We start from the raw sequence: 24,822 nt of genomic DNA, 5'->3' as shown, positions 1-24,822 counted from the left end.
CATACAGACAAATGGTGGCAGGCCTTCTTAAAGTTTTTTAAATAAATAGCATTTAAAGAAAAGTAAAGGTTATGGTACATGTCTGCTAAAAAAATCTCAGAAAACACAAGTGAAAATACTAGCAGAGGATACTTGTGTCCTTTAATGCAAAAGTTTCACTGTGATTCCTGTTAGCATAGAGCTTTAAAAACAGGAACATAAAATGACTAGAAGTCAAAATCATCCCAAAAAGTGAATTATGCATGCAAGTTCAGTATCTGTTTTTACTACTGTAATAGGCAATTCGAAGATGGTCCTGTACTCGTTATTCATTCTCTAATGCAATCCTCTTGTCTTGAGTCACTAGACCTAGTGAACTGCTTTTAGTGAATAGAACGTGATAAAAGTAATGAGAAATCTCTTCCACGATTAGGTTACAAATACACCATATCCACAGTTTAGTCACCACTGGAGTGCATATATGATGGTGGTTCCTATACATAGCCTAGATGTGCAGTAGACCAAACCATCTAGGTTTGTGTACATTCGTTCTGTGACATTCACAAATGATGAAATCACTGATTCCATTTCAGAACACATCCCTGTCATGTCAAATAGCTGTACTTCCATGTCTCTCTCACTATCTCCCTCTTAATTTATTTCCCACTCTCTCTTTCTCTCTCTTTCTCTCTCTCTCTTTCCTTCTTGCTGTCTTATTATAGAAAAGCCCAGGTGATTTGTGAGCTACACATAGAAAGGTCCGCACAGCAGCAACTGATAAATCCAGCAAATAGCCAGTGAGAACCTGAGACTTGGCCAACAGCAACTGATTAAGTTTAGAAGCAGATTTGTTCCAAACTGAGCCTTGACATGACAAGATATAGGTATGTGTGTGTATATATACATATATATGTATGTAGAGATATAAACTATGTAATTTCATAAGTCTGTCTCAAGAGAAATTCAGGTTCAGTAAATACCTTTTCTTCTCCACAGAAAACTGAAGTCACAAGACCTCAGGGGTACAAATGTAAACAACTCTAATTTATTTTTTTTTAAAGAAATGCTGCCATGAGTATTTTATCTTTATTTTTTTTTAAGATTGGTTTATTTATACAAGAACTGGGGTACAGGCCAGAGGCATGGGAGGGTGAGAGAATTCACCAGAGACAGAAAGGGGAGAAGAAAAGGCAGACAGACCGAAAACAATGCTGAGGGGAGCAGTGGGGGAGACAGGAGAGGTCTGCTGCACCATGTGGGTATCTCCCTGGCCGGCTGGGAATGGAGCTGGCACTGCAGAGGCTGCAGACAGCTTCATAGTTCTGCGTTCAACCTGCTGTGCCACCAGGGAGGCCCAACTCTAATTTAATAAACTGAAACTTAGTTCATGAGTGTTTGATTATCCTTTTGAAATTGTAAGCTTTATTGAGTTACATCACTATAAATATTAGCAATAGGATGCATCAAAATAAATGCATTCATTTGATAATTTTCAATATCCTACTTCTATTTTGGCAAAACATGCAAGCAAGATACTCTTTTGTACTTTGCTGACATAATTTTTGTGAATCCAGCCTCTTGAGATTTTAGCTAGATTTGCAATCCCCAAAGGCATTAAGTAGAGTGAATTTTAATAACTGCATAATATACTACATTTGGTATGCTAAGAAGGAAAAAAATGCCATCTACCTGTTTATCTCCTTATTAGAGAGGATTGGCAAACACAGAGCCCTTTAGGCCACACTCTGTAGTTACTGTGTGGTGCTTTCAGAAATCCCTGAAGCAACATCTACATTTTAGAAATTTTCCCTATGGTAATTTCTAGGGACTATACATGTGTAGGAGGAAATTACTACCATGAAAAAAGTGCAAAAATTATTATAGAGAATGTTCAGAGCATGCTTTTTTCAACTTGAAATGTTACTTTTAAAATACAAAAACAGGGGAGGGAAGAACACAAGGGGCTGTGGTAATAGATCATGGGTGCTGTGATAGGGAGAAGCACGGAGACTGTATCTGAAGGGGGAAATCAAATGCTGTCCAAAAATTAGCAATGATGTAAGAAAATAAGCAAATATATGTAAAATGATACATTGAAAACCATGCTCATCTATCAAGGATGTCAGATAAAAACAAAAAAAAAAATCCAAATTGTCCTGCATGAACATGCCTGACCTTGACTATAGCTATAATTAGGATTCTGGATGAGGAGCGAGGATCTCAGGTGGGGAAAAAAAAATGTAAATTTATTTTGAGGAATTGTCAACTTTTCACAGAATATACCTAAAGCCCTAGAATAATGGATCATTTACAAGAGGTTATTTATGTTCTATGATAGTTTAAGAAGTGATTATTTTACTAGCCATCAAAATTAGATTAAAGAGAGATGGGACAGGGTTAGGGTTACCAAGTGAGGACTTTTCGGTAGGAAAATGTCTTCATACTGGAACATCCTGTCTACCTAAACCTTTCACTTTCTGTGGTCAGGGGGCAAAAAAAAAAAAAAAAGAGATTGGCCTCCAAAAGTATTCATGCCCAAATTTAACTGGCAGAATATGGAAAATTAATGCCCCAAGCACTATCTAAAAGAACAGAGCCATCAGTCAGTAATTAATGAAGTCTAATGGCTGAGTGTGATACAAAATGAGATATACAACTCACAGAGTTACCATGGAAAAAGATACTCTGTTAAAGCCTTACTTAAACCAGGGTGAGTAAGCAGTAAGCACATATCCAAAAATGTACCTTCTGAGGAGAAAAACCAAGGACTTCACAAAATGAAGGAGATAGGCTTTAATAAAGTATCCTAGCCAAGTCACAAAATAAATAAACATAAACAACAAGAAAAAAAAAAGGCCAGATGAGAGAGGGAATTCAGTATCCAGAGTTGCTACAATATACTATCTAAAATGCGCAGATTTCATTAAAAAATGCAAGATATTTAAAGAAACTGAAAAGTGTGACACACATATGGGAAAAAAGCCAGCAACAAAACTGCCTGGAAAATTGATCAGATGCCAACTATAACAAAGGCTTCAAAATATCTGTTATAAATATACCTAAAGAAATAAGGAAACAAAGCATTAAGAAGTAAAAGAGGACATAATAAAATCTCTAAAGTGTCAATATAGATAGAAATTATACTAGAGAATCAAAAGGAAACACTGGAGTTGAAAAGTACTTTAAATGAAATGTAGATGGATTCAATGGTAGTTCTGAAATGGCACAAGAAAGAGGAATTAAACTTGAAGATGGATTATAGAGATTGTGTAACCCAAAGAAGAGGTGGAAAATAAAATGAGGGAAATAATAGACTCAGGAAAATCTGTGACAACTTTAATTCTAACATACATACAATAGGAATAGTGGAAAAAGCAAAAGGAACAGACAAAATATTCAAATAAATAATGTTTGAAAATTTTCTATATTTCTAAAGATCAAAGAAGCAACTATTCATAAAATAATAGAAAGGCTACTAAATCAAAAATAAAGATAAAGTAGCATGCTAAAATAAATTCAATTAATCTAACATAATGGAAGGTGTATAATGTGTGCATAGTCAATTGCTTTCAACAAAATAATAGTCATTTTAATAGGGGAAATGACAATATTTTCAATAGATATGAAACAACTGAAATACTTGCATCAAAAAAAGCATTTTTTATTCTTCTCATCTTTTCTCACAACATATACAAAAATTAACATCAAGTATAAAATTTATTTCTATATTCAAATAGAAAAAGCATAAATTATAAAAATTGTAGAAAAATATTTGTGACTTTGGAGTAGGTTAAACCATCTTTCATAGAACACAAAATGCATGAACCATGAAAGAAGAAACTGATAACTGGACTTCCAAAATCTAAAACATATCACTCTAATATAGTAATAATAAATTTAATTTCAGATACATACTGAGAGAAAATCTCTGCTATACATATATATTATAAATGATTTGTATCCCAAAATTATAAAAATATTTTATAACTCCAAAGTAAGACAATCTTATAAAAAAAATGGACAAAGATGTGTACAAGAGATCACCCAAAAAGATAATTACAATGGCAAATAAGTACATAAAAATACTATTCTTAATGACAATATTATTAGTCATTAGGGAAATGCAAATTAATGCCGCAAAAGATGTTACTACTCCCCAACTAGAATTGGTAAAAGCAAAACCACTGACAATACTATTAAGATGGACAAAAACTAGAACTGCTGATAAAATTGTACTGCCACTTTGGAAAACAGTTTTGCAGTTTCTATAAACTAACATAAATTTACCAGTGACCTATAATCTTACCTCTAGACATTCCCTGAAAAGAATTATATATATAACATATATAACACACATACATACACACAAACATACAAAAAGTTATACATGAATGTTCCAAGCAACATTATTCATTACAGTAAAAAAACAACTGTCCATCAATAAGAGAATGAATAAACAAATCAGGCACATCCATGCCATAGAATACTACTCAGCAATAAAGAAGCTACCAATACATATAGGTTTTGAAGAAAAACCTACAAAACCAAATACTAAAATAGCTTAAAAACATGTATCTCAAAAGCATTTTCCCAACTGAAATAAATTAGAAACAAAAGACTACCTTCGATATACTTCCCTCTATATGAAATTCTCAAAAAAGGCAAAAGAGAATGAGAGAGAGCAGATCAGTGGTTCCCTATGTCCAGGAGTTGGAGCAAGGTGACTGGCAAGGGCAAGCAAATGTTTTGCAGTGTTGGAAATGTTCTATGTCATGATTGTTATGGTGCTCACATCACTATATAGAGTCAACAAGATTCATCAGATTATACACTTAAAATTGGTGACTCTTAATAAGGTTGATTTGAAAAGTACATATAAATTCCTCACCATTCCTGGGCATAATTAATTAGAATCTGAAGAAGATGGAAACATGAAGCTGAAGATTGAAAAGACTTCCCCGGGTTTATGATACAGTCAGGCAAGCAGCTGTAGAGCAACTCATTAATCAGACCCCAATTAATTAGTTAATAAATTGCAATTAGCAAGACATAATAGCTCATTGGTCAGCCCAAGCAACTGGAATCAGAGATAACTGAGGTTAAAACTGCTACAAGTTTAAGTGTTTCTTATTCTGCATCTTGATTAGTGATAGTCCATGACTATGTATACATGAGCAGCAGAAATAAAAAAGAAGCATAGAAAATAAGCAGAGATGCAAGTAGTGTTTATTATTATTACATTACCATTATTACTTTTACTACTTACTACTCCTGGATATATTATTACTCTTAAAAGAAAATATTGAAGACAAATTTCAAGAAATTAAAAACAGAAAGAAAATGGTAGAATGACATGCATTGTAATTAAACTGTTCATCTTCACTTTTACAGACATCCTGTAAGCAATTCATTCATAGTATCACCTGATACTTGAAAAAGTACCCATGTAGGCATCAAAGTCAGTGGCTCTGAAACCTAGCTCAACTTATGTACTTTTAAAAAGGAAGATGGAAAATCTCTTACCAAGAAATCCTATTGATGGGCCTGGGGAAGAGATCCAGCAATGTGTATTTTTTTTTTTTTTTTTTTTTTTTTAAAGATTTATTTATTTATACGAGCACTGGGTACATACAGTCAGAAGCGCGGGAGGGTGAAAGAATTCACCAGAGCCAGAGCAGGGAGCAGAACAGGCAGAAGGACCGAAGTACACTGCTGAGGGGAGCAGTGGGCACGGCAGGAGAGGTCTGCGCGCCATGTGGGACCCTCGCTGGTGGCCGGGGATCGAACCGGCGCTGCAGAGGCTGCAGGCAGCTTCGCAGCCCAGCGCTCAACCGCTGCGCCACCGGGGAGGCCCCAGCAGCAATGTGTATTTTTAAGCGTCCCTGTGTTTCTGTTGTTTGTCCAGGTTAGGAAATAGGAACCACAAAAACGTGTTGAGATAAATTCCTCCAATAGTCTCAAACACAAACTGAGCTGAATCTTAATGACCTCCATTTTCAGCTATATTCAAACTGAGTCAGTGTCTTACAGAACACAAGGGAAATCCTTTCCTTTAGTATTTCTAATACCCTGAAGGCAAGTAGAGATCGCAATAGTGTAGTCTCTCTCTTTTTAGATTTCTGTTATCTAGAAGGTAGAAATCAGTTATCAGTCATTCCAATTACCACAGAATCCTCAGCATTGCTGTGGCAGTGATCACTGCTTAAAACACCTGTCAATATCCTACAAGTAAAGCCCATCTCATTCCCTCACACACTTCTCAGTCAGTCTTTTCTAGAGGTCTAAAGTTCCACAAAGCTCTGTAAATCTGTCTTTAGAATACTAGGGTTTTAAGGATGGGCTATCCTGTCAGCAGGTTAATAGTCATTTCTTCTTCCCTTTGAAGCCCAGAAAAAGGCAGTTATGTACCTCTAAGTTGTGATCATTACTTATCAGAAAATGCCCAGCAGCTTTGCCCAGCCTCCTGATTATAATCCATCTTGGGGGATGTCACATTTCACTGGAAGCCCAACTTTAAAGACCCAAATTTAAAATATATAACCTGTGCAATTTTGCCTGTAAACTTTATAAAATTTCCCATTTTTTTCCCATAATGGAAAGAGGAAAGGAAACCAAAATAGCTCATTTTCATTAAAAAAAAAATAAAGCTTGTGAAACCTGACACCATAATGTATCACCCTATGTTTCAAGGGCATAGAGGTCACTTTTCTAAATATGGGTTTAATTTCTGAAAGAGACCCAAAAAAAGCACTGTAAAAATGAAGCATTTCCTTTGTTTAAAAAATGAAACCATAGGCCTCTTTAGAAATAAAGTAACTGCTCCATGCCAACCACCTCTCAAATGTGTGTTAAGTGTGTCTGATGTGCTTTCAACTCAAAAATCATGGTGTTAGCCTTTCGTGGGTCATTTTAGATGGGAGTGGGAAATTCTCTGCAGACATATTGAAAAGTGGATCTAATGGGTGAAAAGACAATAGTTGGTGCAAGCATGTAAAGAAATGAAACTGGACCTCTCTCTTCTGCCACTCTAAAATTTAACAAGTGGGTTGAAAACTTTAAATGTAAAATCTGAAACCATAAAAACACCTAGAAGTAAACATAGGAGAAAAGCTCCTTGACATAGGTCTTAACAATGATTTTTGGCTGTGACATCTAAGTCACAAGCAACAAAATTTAAAAAGAACCAAACTAAAAACCTTCTGCATGGTATAAAAAATAAAACTATCAAAATACAATCCACATAGATTGGGAGAAAATATCTGCAAATCAGATAAATGCTGGGTAGGAGGTGAAATAAAGGAAGTCCTGTGCATTATTAATGGGATTGTCATTGGTATAGCCACTATGGAAAACAGGATGGAGGTTCCTTAGCATATTAAAAATGGTGCCTCCCTGGTAGTACAAGGGGTTAAGATGCAACCTATGAAGCTCACCAAAGCCACTGCAACACAAGTTTGATCCTCACCCAGAGAGCTACCCACATGGCGTGGCAGACCTCTCCTGTCTTGTCCACTGCTCTCCTCAGCAGTGTATTTCAGTAGCTCTTCCTGTTCTGCTCCCCATTCTGTCTCCGGTGAATCCTCTCAACCCCCACCCCATACACACACACACAACTCTGGCCTTTACCCCAGTTCTTATATGTATAAATAAATCTTTTTTAAATAGATTAAAAATGGAACTGTTGCATAATTCAACTGGGTAGACAGCTGAAGGAAATTAAATCACTATTTTAAACAGAAATCTGCAGTCCCCACATCCACTGAAGCATTATTTGTTGTAACCAAGACCTGAATAAAAACCTCAATGTTTATCAACAGATAAATGTGTATGTACACATACACACATATAAACATATAAAATACATATAGATGCACATACATTTTATATGATGAAATTATATAATATATATAATGTAATCCTATTCAGCCATAAAAAAAGGGAAATTTTGTCATATGTCACATTGATGGACCTTGAGGGTTTTATGCTAAATAAAATGAGTCAGGCAGAGGAAGACAAATACTATTGATCTCACTTACATGCTTAATCTTTAAAAATTCAAACTCAAAACAAAAAGATTAGATTTGTTGTTACTAGAGGTCAGGGTATGGGTGTGGGAATTAGATGAAGGTGGTCAAAAGGTACCAATTTATAGTTATAAGATAAATCAGTACTGGGGATGTTATATACACTATGCTGACTTTAGTGAACACGGTTGCATGGTATATTTGCAAGAGAACAAATCCTAAAAGTTCTCATCATGAGTAAAAAGCTTTTTCATGTTCTTCATTCCCTTTGTATCTATTGATATGTAAGATGTTAGAGTTAACTAAATTTATTATATAATAATTTCACAATCTGTACATCACTATGCTGCATATGTCAAACTTATATGTGCTGTATGTCCATTAAATCCCAATAAATCAGAAAGAAAAATGATAAAAATAAAATTTTTATTTTTAGAGTTGGGAGAGATGATAGATAAGACAGTATACACCAGTAACAAATAGGCATTTGAAAAGTAAGGACCACATACTTATCATTTGATGGGTCAAGATATAGTAGGGAGAGGAGACATAATGGAAGGTAATTGACTTCATTTTTATTGGATGCTTATTTTGAACAGGCAAGAATTTAGTTGTAGTTATCATAGGGAGTTAGCAAATACATAGTAAAATATAGTACACTTATTTTGTGATCAGAGATTCTTAACCTTTTACCTTAATAGAGTCGACTACAAGGGCTTCCTATGATGAGGAAACCAGAGTGGAAGCCCACACTGGTTTGTAAAGTAAGGAAACTCTCATCCTGAGCAGAGTGTTTTTTTTTTGGAAGAGCAAAGGTTCCCATAGGGGCTTAATCCCAACATTTAGCTATGGTTTAACAGGCAAGTAGACATTTTGGTAACTAGAAAAATACAGCCTAAGAGGTGGGCAAATATGAGTCTCTATTTTACTGAAAAATATTTGAGGTAGAGGCTGATTAAAGAACATCAACCTTTACCACAACCCTTACCACAAGGTAAGAATTACTGATCCTAGAAAATGAAAGGGAAATCAAGGGTAGGGTCACACAATGAATGCTCTTCATTCTGCTCTCTCTATTACTCTCCAGCTTTTGAAATAGTTGTTGAATATTTACTGAGTCAAAATACTTCTAGGTATGGTAGGGAAATAAACAAGTTTATAAACCTGGTTCCTATCTTTGAGAAGGTTACAACTCAACACTTACATATCAATTTAATATTAATATGCTATGGTATAGCAGGAAGTTTTAATCTCATCTACACCACTTTTTAAGAATGGAGATATGATATATTAATGGTCTAGTACATACAAAACCCTCAACAAATGGTAGTTATTATTAAGTGTCAAACATGAATTATGCTCACTTCATTTTATTCAAGTGAAACAACAAATTCACTTGAGTCAAAACAAATTCATCAGTTAACTATTAGAATTTTAATAATTGTAATTTAAGGATTCAGACAAATATTACTTCTTTCAAACTGTTCTACATAGAGTTCCATAGATACAGACCAGCATGCAAATAAGGAATGATATTGTAGAATTTCATGTTAAGATAAAAAATAATGAGTTTGAAAAGAATTATCCCTTATTGAATTATTATATAAAATACTTATGTATAAAATACTTACTAGGAGAGAAAGAAAAGGTTTCAAAGAAATAGAGAATAATTAGAAGTATAACATTTTTTCCACAGAATCTCACAGTTGATTTTCCAAAGGTAAATCTAAGCAATTAGATCTAGAAGACAGAGCAAATTGAAAGGAAACCAGGGGTAATGCTAATGTCTCCTAAACAACATACTCATTACTTAACACACAGGAGAGCTTAGTGCTTAGCATACAGTTTCTGAAGTCACAATGCCTGAGATCGAACCCCAACTTTGACTCTGCAACACTTTTTGACAAGTTCTTTATGCCCCCACATATCAAAATGGAATATTATTGGTAACTCTTTCACATATTATGACCAATAAATGAGTAAATATATATATATAAAGTACTTAGCACACAGTGAGTCCTAAAAAGTGTTATCACCATCATCACAATTAATTATAATCTAATGAACACAGCCCGGGCTGCCGGTAAGCCTGCGCGGAAACGCGGCGCGCTCGGGGAGCTTGAAAAGCAAGTGCAGACCGGAATCGCGGCTGCCCAGGTACCCGCGCCTGCGACCTAGGCTTGCGGGGAGATGACCTAGGCTTGCGGGGAGACGCGCGGAGGTCCTCACGGAGGTGAAGGTCCCTCCCTGAGTGAGCAGGAACCAGGCACCCAGGCACAGGAGCAGTGCAAAAGGCACCATTCCCGCGCCACTGAACTGGGCTACAGCCCGCGTCCTGGAACTGAGGGCTTTGAACTGAGACCCGGGGCACGAAAATTCGGGGCGTGGGTTCTCCACGACGGTGGGGCACAAGGCAGACACAGCACCCCAAAGCTGTTGAGGTGTACCCTACCATTCCCGCTCTGTTCCCTGTCCCACGGGGTGGGGGGGGACGAAAAACAGCCCCCCAAGGACAATAGGAGAGATCTCTGGCGCCACCTAGTGACCAGGAAAAAAAAGTCACTAACACCCCATAGAACAGGAAATTTCTTAAGACTGCTTGAAAAGGGCAGAAGGCTTCTGCAGTGGCCAGCCGGGAAGTTATTCCACGCCAGGCCCCTTCCGACCAGCAGTCTGAGCCCACAGAGGGAGCAGGCACCCACGTCCGGGGCAGACCGGGGGCGCAGAAGAGTGTGCCTGAAACCGGAGGCGCAGGGACTGCATCCCGCTTCGCCATTTGAGAACAGGGACATTTCTTCAGTAAAAACTGCCTAAAACCAGCAGAAAGCTCCCCCAGAAGGCAGAGATGGCTCCTGGAAGAGCCAGAGGGGAGCGGAGAAGTTCACCCAAGATGCCAGTCAGTCCGAGCATCACAGTGTCCCAACGCATACGACAAATTAGAAAACAGACAGTAGGGAGTAGAAGAACCACACGCAACCTAACAACTCCTCAGGAAAGAAGCACACCACAAAAAGAAACCACTCCCCAGATTGCAACGACAGCAACTTGGAAGAACTTCTGAGCCTTCCAGAAAGAGAATTTAAAATTGCCATGATTAAAAAAGTGATAGATCAGAAGAAGGAAATTGAGTCCCTAAAGAGGGAAAACAATGGTCAGAAGAATGAAATTGAGTCCCTAAAGAGGGAAGTAAAAGAAATGCAGGAGATCAAAGAATTAATGGAGGAACTAAAGAACTCCGGGAAAAGCAAGGAAAGCAGAATAGATGAAATGGAAGAACGAATAAGTTCTCTTGAAGACACAGAAATAAAAAGAACCAAAACAGAAAAGGAAAGAGAAGTACGAAGGAAAAAGAATGAAGAAAGACTTCGAGAACTATCTGACTCCATGAGGAAAGGAAATATAAGAGTTATAGGAATTCCAGAAGGAGAGGAGAGAGATGTAGGAACAGAGAAAATATTCCAGGAGATAATTGAAGAGAACTTCCCAAATGCGAAGAAGGAGCTGAAAATTGATATACAAGAAGCAAGAAGAACACCAAACTTCCACGAAGAAAGGAAAAACACAGCAAGACACATAATAGTAAAGCTCCCAAGAATCCAGGACAAGGAAAAAATAATGAAGCTGACAAGAGGGAAGAAACAGATAACATTCAAAGGAAAACCAATCAGGCTGACATCAGACTTCTCTGAAGAAACACTACGGGCAAAGAGAGAGTGGAGGGACATAGTCAACAGACTCCAAGAAAACAGATGCCAACCAAGAATACTCTATCCCGCAAAGCTCTCTTTCCTCCATGAAGAAAGAATATGGACCTTCCCAGACAAAGAGAAACTCCGGAATTTCATTATGACTAAACCCCCAGTCCAAAAAATACTACAAGGAATCCTAAAGCCAGAACCTCAGAGGGACGAATAACAACGAAAGAAGACCAAAAAAAAAAAAAAAAGTTATTAAAAGAATAAATAAAATCAAAGGAAAGACAAACATAATGGCAAATACAGATGCTAACATATCAATATTAACTCTAAATGTAAATGGACTAAACTCTTCAATAAAAAGACACAGAGTTGCAGCCTGGATTAAGAAACAAAACCCAACCTTTTGCTGTCTCCAGGAAACACATTTAGCTACAAAAGATAAAAAAAGGCTCAAAGTCAAAGGATGGAAAACAATCCTACAAGCAAATGGGCCAAAAAAGAAAGCAGGAACAGCTATACTTATATCAGATAAAACAGACTTCAAACTCAAAAAATTAAAAAGAGACCCCAATGGTCACTACATTATGATTAAGGGGACGATACTTCAAGAAGAAATAACACTCATTAACATATACTCACCAAACAAAAGAGCACCAAAATATATCAGACAACTGTTGTCCTCTCTGAAAACAGACATCAGAGAAAACACATACGTAGTGGGAGACTTCAACACACCACTATCAACAATGGATAGATCAACAAGACAAAAAATAAGTAAAGAAACTAAAGCTCTAAATAAGGACCTAGAGCATTTGGGCTTAACAGACATCTATAGAACACTAAACCCAAAAAAAAACGGAGTACACATTTTTCTCAAGCGCACACGGATCATTCTCCAGGATCGATCACATACTGGGGCACAAGACAAACATCAACAGATACACCAAGATTGAAATCATACCAACCATCTTTTCTGACCACGAAGGCATCAAACTAGAAATAAATCATAAAAAGAAGGCAAGGAACTATCCTACCTCATGGAGATTAAAAGCCACACTACTGGAAGACCACTGGACTAATGAGGAGATCAAAGAAGAAATTAAAAAATTCTTTGAATTGAATGACAAGGAGGACACCAATATCCTAAATGTATGGGATGCAGCAAAAGCAGTAATAAGAGGAAAATATATAGCAATAGAAGCTCACATCAAAAAACAAGAAAGAACTCAAAGAAACAACCTAATCTCGAAGCTCAAAGATCTAGAAAAAGAACAACAAAAAAACCCCAAATCCAGTAGAAGAAAAGAAATAATAAAACCCAAAGCAGAAATAAATGAAATTGAAACTAAAAAAACAATCCAAAAGATCAATGAAACCAAGAGCTGGTTCTTTGAAAAAATAAATAAAATAGACAAACCCCTAGCCAGGCTCACAAAGGAAAAAAGGGAGAAAGCACAAATACACAGGATCATAAATGAAAGAGGAGAAATCACAACGGACACAGCAGAAATCAAAAGAATAATCAGTACCTACTATGAACAGTTATATGGAAACAAGTTCAACAATCTAGAGGAGATGGACAAATTCCTACAACTCTACAACCACCCAAAGCTAGATAAAGAAGAAATAGAACACCTAAACAGACCAATTACAAGCAGTGAAATTGAAATGGTAATCAAAAACCTCCCCAAAAACAAAAGCCCAGGACCTGATGGATTTACAAATGAATTCTACCAAACATTCAGAGACGAATTAGTGCCTATCTGTCACAAACTCTTCCAAAAAATTGAGAAGGAAGGGACAATACCAAACACGTTCTATGAAGCCAATATTACACTAATACCAAAACCGAATAAGGACAACACAAAAAAGGAAAACTATAGGCCAATCTCCCTAATGAACACTGATGCAAAAATCCTCAATAAAATTTTAGCTATCAGAATCCAACAATGTATCCATAAGATAATTCACCACGACCAAGTTGGATTCATTCCAGGGGCACAAGGATGGTTTAACATCCGAAAATCAATCAACGTTATCCAACATATCAACAAAAAGAAATATAAAAACCATATGATAATATCAATAGATGCTAAGAAAGCTTTCGACAAAGTGCAACACCCATTCATGATAAAAGCCCTTGAAATTCTTGGGATACAAGGAACATACCTCAACATCATAAAGGCCATCTATGACAAGCCAACAGCCAGTATCATTCTCAATGGTGAAAAGCTGAAAGCAATTCCATTAAGATCTGGAACAAGACAAGGATGTCCACTCTCACCACTGCTTTTCAATATAATACTGGAAGTCCTAGCCAGAGCAATAAGACAAGAGAAAGACATCCAAGGAATCCAAATAGGAAAAGAAGAAGTCAAACTATCACTATTTGCAGATGATATGATAATATACATAGAGAACCCCAAAATCTCCACAGAAAAACTAATTCAACTCATCAGTCAGTTCAGTAAAGTGGCAGGATACAAAATCAACACGCAAAAGTCAGTAGCCTTCCTATACATAAACAATAAATCTGAAGAAGAAGAAATCAAAAAAACCACCCCTTTTATTATCGAAACAAAAAAAATCAAATATTTGGGAATAAATCTAACAAAAGAGGTAAAGGACCTATACAAAGAAAACTATAAAACACTGTTAAAAGAAATAGAAGAAGACACAAAGAAATGGAAAGACATCCCCTGCTCATGGATTGGAAGAATAAACATTATTAAAATGGCCATCCTACCAAAAGCAATATACAGATTCAATGCTATTCCAATCAAAATCTCAATGGCATTCTTCAAAGAAATAGAACAATTATTGATGAAATTCATATGGAATCACCAAAAACCCCGAATAGCCAAAGCTCTACTGAAAAAAAAAGAAGGAAATGGAGGCATCAAACTTCCAGACTTCAAACTATACTACAAAGCCATAATCATCAAAACTGCATGGTATTGGAACAAGAACAGACATACAGACCAATGGAATCGAATAGAAAATCCAGAAATAAACCCACAGATTTATGGTCAACTAATCTTTGACAAAGGAGCAAAGACTATGCATTGGAGCAAAGAAAGTTTGTTCAATAAATGGTGCTGGGAAAACTGGGTCGCTACATGCAAAAGAATGAAGCTTGACCACTACCTCACACCATACACAAAAATCAACTCAAAATGGATTAAAGAACTAGACATAAGACCTGAAACCATAAAATACATAGAAGGAAATATAGGCGAAACACTACGGGATTTGCACATCAAAGACATCTTTACAGACACATCACCCAAAGCAGTGATAGTGAAGAGAAAGATAAACAGCTGGGACTACATCAAATTAAAGAGCTTCTGCACAGCAAAAGAGACAATAACAAAAACAAAGAGAAACCCCACCAACTGGGAGAACATTTTTGCACCCAACACTAATGATAAAGGACTGATCACAAAAATCTGCAAAGAGCTGATGAGACTCAGCAACAACAAAGAAAATAATCCAGTCAAAAAATGGGCAGAAGAGCTAAAAAGAAACTTCTCTGAAGAGGAAATGCAAATGGCCAACAGACATATGAAAAAATGTTCAACATCACTTGCAATCAGGGAAATGCAAATCAAAACTACCATGAGATACCATCTCACACCAGTGAGAATGGCACATATTAAAAAACTAGCAACAACAAATGTTGGCGAGGATGTGGAGAAAAAGGAACTCTTCTGCACTGTTGGTGGGAGTGCAAACTGGTCCAACCACTATGGAGAGCTGTGTGGAGATTTCTGGACCTACTAAACATAGAGCTTCCATATGATCCAGCAATTCCACTCCTAGGTATTTACCCAAAGGACACAGAAACATCAATTCCAAAGAGCACCTGCACCCCTATGTTTATAGCAGCACTGCTTACAATAGCTAAGCTTTGGAAACAACCCAAATGCCCAAAAGTAGATGACTGGATCAAGAAGATGTGGTACATATATACCATGGAATATTACTCAGCATTCAAAAAAGATAAACACATGCAATTTGCAGCAACATGGATGGCGCTGGAAGGGATCATGCTCAGCGAAATAAGCCAAAAAGAAAAAGAAAAATACCGGATGGTCTCACTCATAGCAGGAATCTAGAAAACTTAAATAAGGGACCAGGAAAATGAATATAAGAAAGTGAAAATCAAAATCAACAAAAAACTATGAACCAGAGACACTTTTTGGGGGTGGGGGGCGGGAGGGGAAGGATTGGGGTCAGAATGGGGCGTTTGCAATTGTATGGGGGAATATAAAAATAAAATTTAAGATTAAAAAAAAAATTATAATCTAATGATATAATTATAATTTATTGATAGCACAATTATGAGAATTATAGCAAAAAAAGCAATTTCAATAGACTAGAAGGCATATTTCTTTTGCATGAGGATTAACTTGATTGTGGTCAGTGAGCTTGCTTGGTGAAACTATTATGTCAACTTGTCCAAAGCCAAAGGTTTGGTTCACCTATGGACCTGCAGGCTACCTTCCGTGATCACAGATTAAGTACAAACACTGATCATCTGTATTTAATACATTCTAGTTTTAACTAGAAAGCTATTAAGAAAATGTAAATTGATTAATCCAAATTCATGTGTAACTTTAGAAAAAATGAATTGGCAAGTGCATTCTTATTGATCATAGTATAGTTACATGGCATGAATATAAATTCCATGACTGAAAAGTACTTCAAGTTGTTTGGAGTCAGTTTGTTAATTTTTGTAGAAAAAAATAAAGACTAGAAAACAAAAAGTAACTTAAATCAGATCATATGGTAACATTTTAGCAGAACTAGAACTCTTAACCCATGTCTTGCTTTGATTTATTCTTTGACTAACAATTCACTAACAAAAATTCACTAACTATACTATGATATGTACATTATATATGCACTGAATTATATAACTTGGTTGTTATTCCAAGAGCTCAAGTGAGAGATTAATGTTGGGTCAGATCAATAACTGTATGAATGGCAATAAGTCATCAAAGTCTGGATATGCTTTGATTGTAGCACCAACAAAACTTCATATGGTGGATGTGAAGTGTGACAGAACAGAAGCGTCATGGGAGCAAGGAAATATGTCTTCATTCTGGAAGTCCTAAATTCTTAAACTGAGAATCCTTTGCTCCAATTTACACCATGATTTACTTATCCTTACCTCTGTGAAATGAAATCCATTGCCATCTACACATGTTCTCTCATGAATGAGGCAGCAGCCAGGATCAAACCATTCATAGTAAAAATAAACAAACTGAACATGACCCCTAACCTAGAAGGAGTTTATCATTTGGTAGTTGAAATCCCTTTAAATGGGAAGGAGATAAATTTGGCAGCATTACATATGTAGCTAAAAGTTACAATTTGATGTTAAATTGGAACTCTTACGGACATCTGTTGAGACGAGGGAACCAAGTCCACCAAATGTCCATTGACATGACAGATGGGGGAACATCTGGGACAGAATTCATCCCATAGGTAGTGGGAGAATCAAGCATCTGAAAGGAAGGCTAATTATAGGTCTAGCACAGTGTTACTGCTCCGCCTTGTCGCCAGCTCAGCTCTTTGTGGACTCTTAGCCATGCTCACCTCTCTCCCAGGGAAGGAGAACATTGAAAACAAAGAATTTTTTTTTTCAAAAAAATCCTCTTAGATATGAGAGTAAAAGCCAATACTGCTTTGGGAGACCTCTATGATATATAGCCCAGAAAGGTACAGAAACACCAATTGGATCATAGCTTTGGTTTCAAGGGGCTGCAGGTTTTAGTAATGGTACCCATTGGTACTAGGAGGAAATCCTCAACAGCTTGGGTGTTTGTTATTACCATATTACCTAGGATATGTCTGTAATCCGCAGAAGAGGTAGAGCAGAGAAAGAGTGGGATTAAAAAAAAAGTCGATATCACATGTAGCTGACCTCCTTTTGGGCAGGCACAAGTGATACTCAAAAATACTTGTGTGAACTCAGTTGCACTATTAGCAGGTAAGCAAGAGCAAAATAACTCAAGCAAAGACTTTTGTTTACATTAGCATCCTTGTCCAGTTTCTAAATAGTGATGTTGGAATGAGTTCCTGATACTCCAATTTACACACAGTAGCAATTTGGGTAATTATATTTCATAATTAGACAATCTATACACTCAAGAGTTCCCATATTTGCCACATCTGTTCAAGATCTCCTGAATCCATGTAGATAGCCTCTTCAGGGGTATTAAAGGAAATAAACTCTACAAAACAGAATATTGTTCTTTTGAAAATGGTAAACATGAGAATTTTCTAAACAAGCACCCTTCATAAAAGCAGTCTTCTCACAAAAACAATTAAAAGGATTGAATATCTGTATACCATCTGTCATGGTGCATATCTTGAACATCTTACTCTGTATAATTCTTCATCGCACTTACATCCTTTTCACTCTTAAAGGAAATAATATTCCTTCTTTAACAATGTCCTCTTAATAGGCTTATGTTTCTATAAGCATTTAAGTAGCTTCATGGCTATATTGTGTTGAAGATACAAAATGATCTTTTGTGGCAGTGTGCCAATTTTACCCAAATTTAATAATTCTCTTAATCTCCAATTATATTTTGACCTCAACTCCACACCTCTCATACCTGGAAAGTATTATTATTATAGACACCCATTAAATCAACACCCCTTTAAAATACATTCATTCTGAAAGTCTGCTCCCACACAAGTACATATATTCTAGAAGAACAAAGATTTTAGAACCTACCACATGCTGAAAGCACCACTGTTAGTCACCCTATAACCGTAAAGATATTATCAAACTCAAAAGTGCAGTTATATGTTTTCACTTGCATTCCACCAGCTCTTTAAATTTCAAATTTTAATATATATTTTCATCTTTATTGCTACCCTCCACCCAGCAATACTCCAGTAAAGTTTCTGTGTTTTTAGACATACGAAGATACAAGTATTTGTGTGTTTTGTTTTGTTTCATTGATTTAAGGGGCAGAGTGTCCAGGAACCAATGAAAAGAATAATTCTTCAGTCCAAAATATATTCTGGCAACTTACCACTTTTTCCCAAAACCGTCTCATCATTTGTCCTAGAAGCCTGTACCCGTGCCCTTCTATCAGGAAAATGCTGATAATCCCACTCAGTGACATCCTCAACTAGTGGTCAGGCCACAGAGCACATGCACCCACCTGGGAGTCAGGAAGGCCAGCTTTATGGGAGCAAGGATATGTATGTCAAAGTGTGTGAGCACGTGTTAGAGAGACAGAGAGAGATAGAGACATTTACCTTCCAATGAGTGAGAACTCGCCCACTACACCCAGCCGCCGCATGGCACTCAGCAGGCCTCGGACCGTCATGCCTTCACAGAAGCAAACCACCACCCTGGCCTTCGGGAGTCGTTCCCGGAGCTTCCGCAGGAGCCGGTCAAAGCTCTTCTCTCCAGCGTTGCTGTAGATTTTGTCTGAATGAGCGATGCAAAGGCCTTCCTGGGCAGCCAGCTCTTTGAAAGCATCCATTCCGCTCTCCCCATAATTCCCTGTCCAGAAATAATCAGCAGATGTTCAAGACAACCTGGTGGCTGCAACATTTACAAGCTGGAATAAGGGTCCATTAGTCACGGGGAATGGAGAAGACAGGCTTGCCAAACAATGCTTAAAGATACCTGGGACTGACTGAAGGATGATCTGGATGGATTAAAGAGAGCCATCAATCACATGTCATCAAATGATCTGTTCTGTGAAAATCAGAGGCTATCTGAGCTAAGGTGTCCACAGTGAAGTAACTTTTGAGAAATGAAGGACTGCTGCCCTCTTTGACAGCTACAATTAATGACTGTCCCAGATCTTAACAACTTGGGAGAGGTCAGCACACTGGGGCAGGGCGGTAACAAGGACAGAAGCCGGGCTATTCATGGGAGAGCTAGCTTACGCTACCTGCCAGATTAGCAAGCAGACACTCTGGGGGACAGCAAACCCTGCAACATTTCCATGTAGAGTAAGCAAAACAAATGGAACACCTCATCAAGCCAGAGACAGCAGAAAAGAAACACCTATATGGCTTAGTCAAAAACCACCTTCATTCAGATGAAGCCATATGTTTTTCTTTAATATCATTATAAAAATATACTTAAAACACTAAGGACTCAAAGAATCAATGAAATAAAACAAATATCACATTGTGCCAATTCCCCATCACTTTCACTGAGTTTAGTGCCCACTGTAGTGCTGACCACATCTCTGCTCCTTTCCCTGAATTTGGAGATTTCTGCATCAATGAAGATAATCCAGTACTATATCCTCACAGTTTCCCAGCCTTTTCCATCCCATGGTATTTCTCGTAGCCCATTTTCTTCCCTAGTCATATTTTTTACTTCATTATCACATATGTTTCTAATATCTCTGATGTGGGTGTCAAACATCCCAGTCTGTTTATTCCCACTTATCCTTCCAGCTCATATATTCTACTACCCTTACTACAGCATTTCTTTGACCCCAGAAAAACTTAAAATCCATTTACCCCCCATTTTTTTCTTTCCTTCTTCCCTATCATTGGCCTCTTGTTCCAGCTTAGATCTTGGAGTTTATCCACAAAATTACTCCCTTGCAAATTCACTAACTCCCAGTGTTCTCTTCACAAATTCCTAATGATAGTTAAATCCCGCCATTCATTATTCCATGTCTATACATTAAGAACCTAAACATGGCTAGAAAAATACCTACAACCTTGCTGACTGCATTTATTTAAAAATCCATATGCAAAAAATAAAAATCCACATGCATACATCCCAAAAAAGGAGCACTTAGTAACACAAAGATGTTATACATCTCCCATGTAAATAAATTTTCCTAGTCTCTAACATGATCATTTCATTCTCTTCTCAAATCTCCAAACCACTAACCCCCCTTTTCACCTCCATCTCAGCTGGGATCTTTGGCTTCATGTTTCAAGAACACAAAAGTAAAAGAAAACCAATTCCGCCACACACCAAGACATCTAGGGAGCTTTCTTCATTGGTGCTTGTATTCTCTGGCATCTCTCCTGGTACAAATCTGAAGTGTTTCTCCCAAAGAAAGGAACCCATGCCTGATTATGAACACTAGGACACCCCACTTTTTGTCTATTCAAATAATTTTTCCTATAATTGACCCTTCTCTATTATAAAGCTATTTTTCCCTTCTAATAATGTCAATCAAAAAGAAAAAAAAAAAAAAACAAACCCTGAGGCTCTGTCCTACTTGAGTCACTACTTCACTCACAATGCCTATTCACAGCAACAACAGTTGCCAAGGTCAATGTGTTTTCTTTCTTTCTCCCACTCTCTCTTTTACTACTTATTTTCATCACTTCAGAATCTTCTTACCAAATTCTTCTCTTGTCAAGGTCACGAATAAGTTTCCTGTTACCTGTCCCATGATCTGTTCTGTCTTCATCTCTATTTACTCAGCTGCATTCAATTCTCTTAGAAACACTTTATTTTCTTGGTGCCTATGATACGATCCCCTCAAGATTTCACTTACAGACAACTTCTCAATTTATTTGATAGATTTTCCTTTTCTGCTCAAACTCTAAATGTCATGCCAGGATGGGGTCCTGAGAAACTTTCTTTTCTTCATCTATACTCTCACTATTTAAGTGCTCCTTTCAGTAACATTTCTTCAAATACCATTTGAATACCATGGTTGGATCCTAAATATAGATCTACATGCTGTACTGCCCTTTAGAACAAAAGATTAGTATATTAAATTGCCCTTCTGACACATCCATTTATAGACATCTCAACTTTAACATATCTGAAATAAAGTGTTTCCCTCTCTACCTTGCAAACCTGCTCCTTCCGGACATCTCATATTAGTAAATAGTGCCATCATCCAGCAAATATTTAAATAACAAAATTTAGGAGTTGTTCTGTGTTTCATATTCTAGATGTTTGTGTGGAATATGTCTAAAATATTCCTAATCCAGGGCCTCCCCGGTGGCACGGTGGTTAAGCGCTGGGCTGTGAAGCTGCCTACAGACTCTGCAGCGCCGGTTTGAACCCCGGCCCCTGGCAAAGGTCCCACATGGCGCGCAGACCTCTACTGCTGCGCCGGCTGTTCCCTTCAGCAGTGTATTTCGTCAGTGTGCCTGTTCTGCTTCCTGCTCTGGCTCTGGTGAATTCTCTCACCCTCCCGCGCTCTGACTGTACCCAGTGCTTGTATAAATAAATCTTTAAAAAAATAAATTAATTAATTAAAAAATATATATTCCTAATCCAGTCCCTTTCCTTTATTTCAGCCTCCGCCGCCCTAAACTCAGTGTCTTACTCGGGTTCACTAAAAAGGAAGCCAAGATGAAGATTCATGTACAGGTTAGTTATTGAGGAAGGGAGGAGAAAGAGAAGCAGAAGATGAGCGTGAAATAATGAAGATGATTTTCAGTTTGATTTCACAGTAAGTGCTAATGCAGAAATTATACCACAAAGATAGTCCCCTCCCCTTTGGCAAAGGGCTTGTTTTGCCAGTCATTGACTAAGGCTTATGTGAAGAAAGAGGAGGTGTTGCCTTCCAAAAAAGGGTCAACTGAGATTAAGAAAAGTCTACTGTCATAGTAACTGGGAGATTGGTTAACCTGGTAGGTAGAAAGAATTTCAAAACACCACTGACAGCTTCCTCTACCCCATTAATTATCAATTTCTGCCTAGACAACTACCCTACTCACCTGATTGGTTACCCTGCTTTGACTCTTGTTCCCACTCATTACACACCCAGCAAATAAAATTATCCATTAAGCTGTAAATCAGATTCTATCACTCTTCGGCAGAAAGTTTCAATTTCTTCTTGACATACTTGGAACGATACCAAAACATCTTCTGTTGAACTAACATGTTATTCTTGGGCTAAAGGTTCCGACATCTTCCATCCCTACATCTGCCCATTTCTCACCTCCAGCCCCCTTGCTGATCTTTCTCTTCCTGGATTACCTAAACTACTCCTGTTTCTAGACTAGCCATTTCAATGACCTAAAAAGAGTTCTATAATGTTCTTGCCAATGTCTTTTTTTTAATTTTATATATATTTTACATCATTCTTCCTTTTTGTTCAAGGTATGCTTTCTCCTCTCAGATGCAATCCCCATAAAATTCCCACCAAGTCATCCATGCACCATCACCATAGTCCTTTGTGCTCTTCCCTTCCATTTTGATCCTTCTCCCTCCCCCTACCATGCAGAATGTCTCTGACTTATAGTTGTCTGTCAATTTTGTTTTTTAATTTATTATAATTATTTTTCCCTGATCCCTTATTTGGTTTCCCTACATTTCTCTTATAAGTGAAACCATCTGATATTTTTCTTTTTTCTTTCTGGCTTATTTCATTGAACATAATCGCTTTAGCTCCATCCATGTTGCTGCAAATGGCATGGGTTTATCTTTTGAATGCTGAGTAAATATTCCATTGTGTACATATACCACATCTCCTTGATCCAGTCATCTATTTTTGGGCATCTGGTTTGTTTCCACATCTTACCTATTGTAAATAGTGCTGCAATAAACATAGGCGTACAGGTATCCTTTTGAACTCTTTTTGTGTTCTTTGGGTAGATTCCTAGGAGTGGAATTGATGGGTCAAATGGTAGCTCCATTTTTAGTAGTTTGAGGAACCTCCACAAAGCTTTCCATAGTGGTTGAAACAGTTTGCATTCCTACCAGCAGTGTAGGAGAATTCCTTTTTCTCCACATCCTCACCAACATTTGTTTTTTCCTGGTTTTTTTATATTTGCCTTTCTCACTGGTATAAGGTGGTATTTCATGGTGATTTTGATTTGCATTTCCCTAATTATATCATAAATATCACCTCCTCTGAAAAGTGTTAGATGATTAGCTGGCTTAAAGTAACCTCCCAGTAAATCCTAATTCCGTCCCTTGATTTTTCCTTAGTATATAAACCTAGTATTTTTTCTTGCTTTTTTCCTTCCCCCAGAACATAAGTTCCATGAGAATACCTTTTTATGATTTTTTTCAATGACATATCTTTAGTAGTTAGCATAGTTCTAGATAGTAAAATGATCAATAACAAAGCATTTGTTGTTAACAGGCCAATGGAGAAAGAGGTAATGCTTATGAACAATTTAAACAAAATAAGTAAAACTAGGTAATAAACACCTGAAAAAAATCACTGAATCTAATTATCAAGACAGTACAATTGTCAAAGATGCTACTTTTTCACCTATCAAATTACCAAAATTTCAAAGATTAATAATGTTCACTGTTGAGAAGGCTCAAATACATTCACTTTTAGTCAAAGCAGTTCAAACACTTAGTGGGTAATTTGGTAGTAATTTATAGGTATAAATCCCATAAATACATACTAGTCAAATTTTGATTTTAAAATAATGATATTATCCAAAAATGACCTAGCATTTAAATCTCAACACCTATAAAGGTGACATGGATCTTGTCATAAAACCTAATGAGATGTTCCTTATTCACTTTAGAAAAGAAAGTTTTCTTTTTAATAATATTAAATGATCATTGGATGTGTCTATCTGCCTCTTAATTTAACCAAATTCCATGACTTAATCCAGTCTAGTGAAGCCAAAATGGAAGCACTAACACGTCACAAAGTCCTTAGCTCCTTAAACTGTGGAAACACTGTGGAAACACATCTTCACTCAGACAAGAGGCATTGACTGATTATAAAGGAGAAAACTACAGCTGGCAAGTGAATGCCTCATCTGTCTGCAGGCGAGGACATGAGGAAGGAAGTCAAATGCCGCCTGCTCAAATAAATGCAGGTTCAGGAATTTGCAAGGTACATAGACTCACCAAAGCCTTCTCAGCAAGAGGCACTGTCAGTCCTTCAGAAGATGCTGTCACAAAGGGAATAACTTTACTGCGTAGGTGCCAAAACTCGGACTTCAATCACTAGAACTGCTTTGATTCCTTTACATGCACAGTAAATGAGTAAAGATGTGCTGTGCATTCAAATAATCACATTCCTGTCTTTTTCACTAAGTTACACTTTAGACATATTCTCTTCAAACTCCTCAGGTTAGAGAAAAGGAAACTGAGACACAGAATTGAAAGGCACACCAGTGGGTATGAAGACTCTGTCAGACCTGGAACAGTTCTACATGACTTGACTCCT

General features: G+C 37.1%; 1 protein-coding gene across 2 annotated transcripts in view; it reads right to left on the bottom strand.

Annotated features, from left to right (window-relative positions):
• GRM1 (glutamate metabotropic receptor 1) overlaps nucleotides 1-24,822 on the bottom strand; it is a 406,389-nt gene that overhangs the window by 240,481 nt on the left and 141,086 nt on the right. For both annotated transcript variants that reach the window (XM_054697906.1, XM_037520535.2), the window contains one exon: nucleotides 18,986-19,235. In XM_054697906.1, the coding sequence (XP_054553881.1) occupies nucleotides 18,986-19,235 (250 nt within the window). The remainder of the gene's footprint in view (nucleotides 1-18,985; nucleotides 19,236-24,822) is intronic.

This window comes from Talpa occidentalis, unplaced genomic scaffold, assembly GCF_014898055.3.
Source record: "Talpa occidentalis isolate TD23 unplaced genomic scaffold, MPIMG_talOcc4v2.1 talOcc4.2, whole genome shotgun sequence".
NCBI lineage: Eukaryota > Metazoa > Chordata > Mammalia > Eulipotyphla > Talpidae > Talpa > Talpa occidentalis.
The sequence above is the reverse complement of the archived record's forward strand: the minus strand, read 5'-3'. Positions and strand labels throughout refer to the sequence as shown.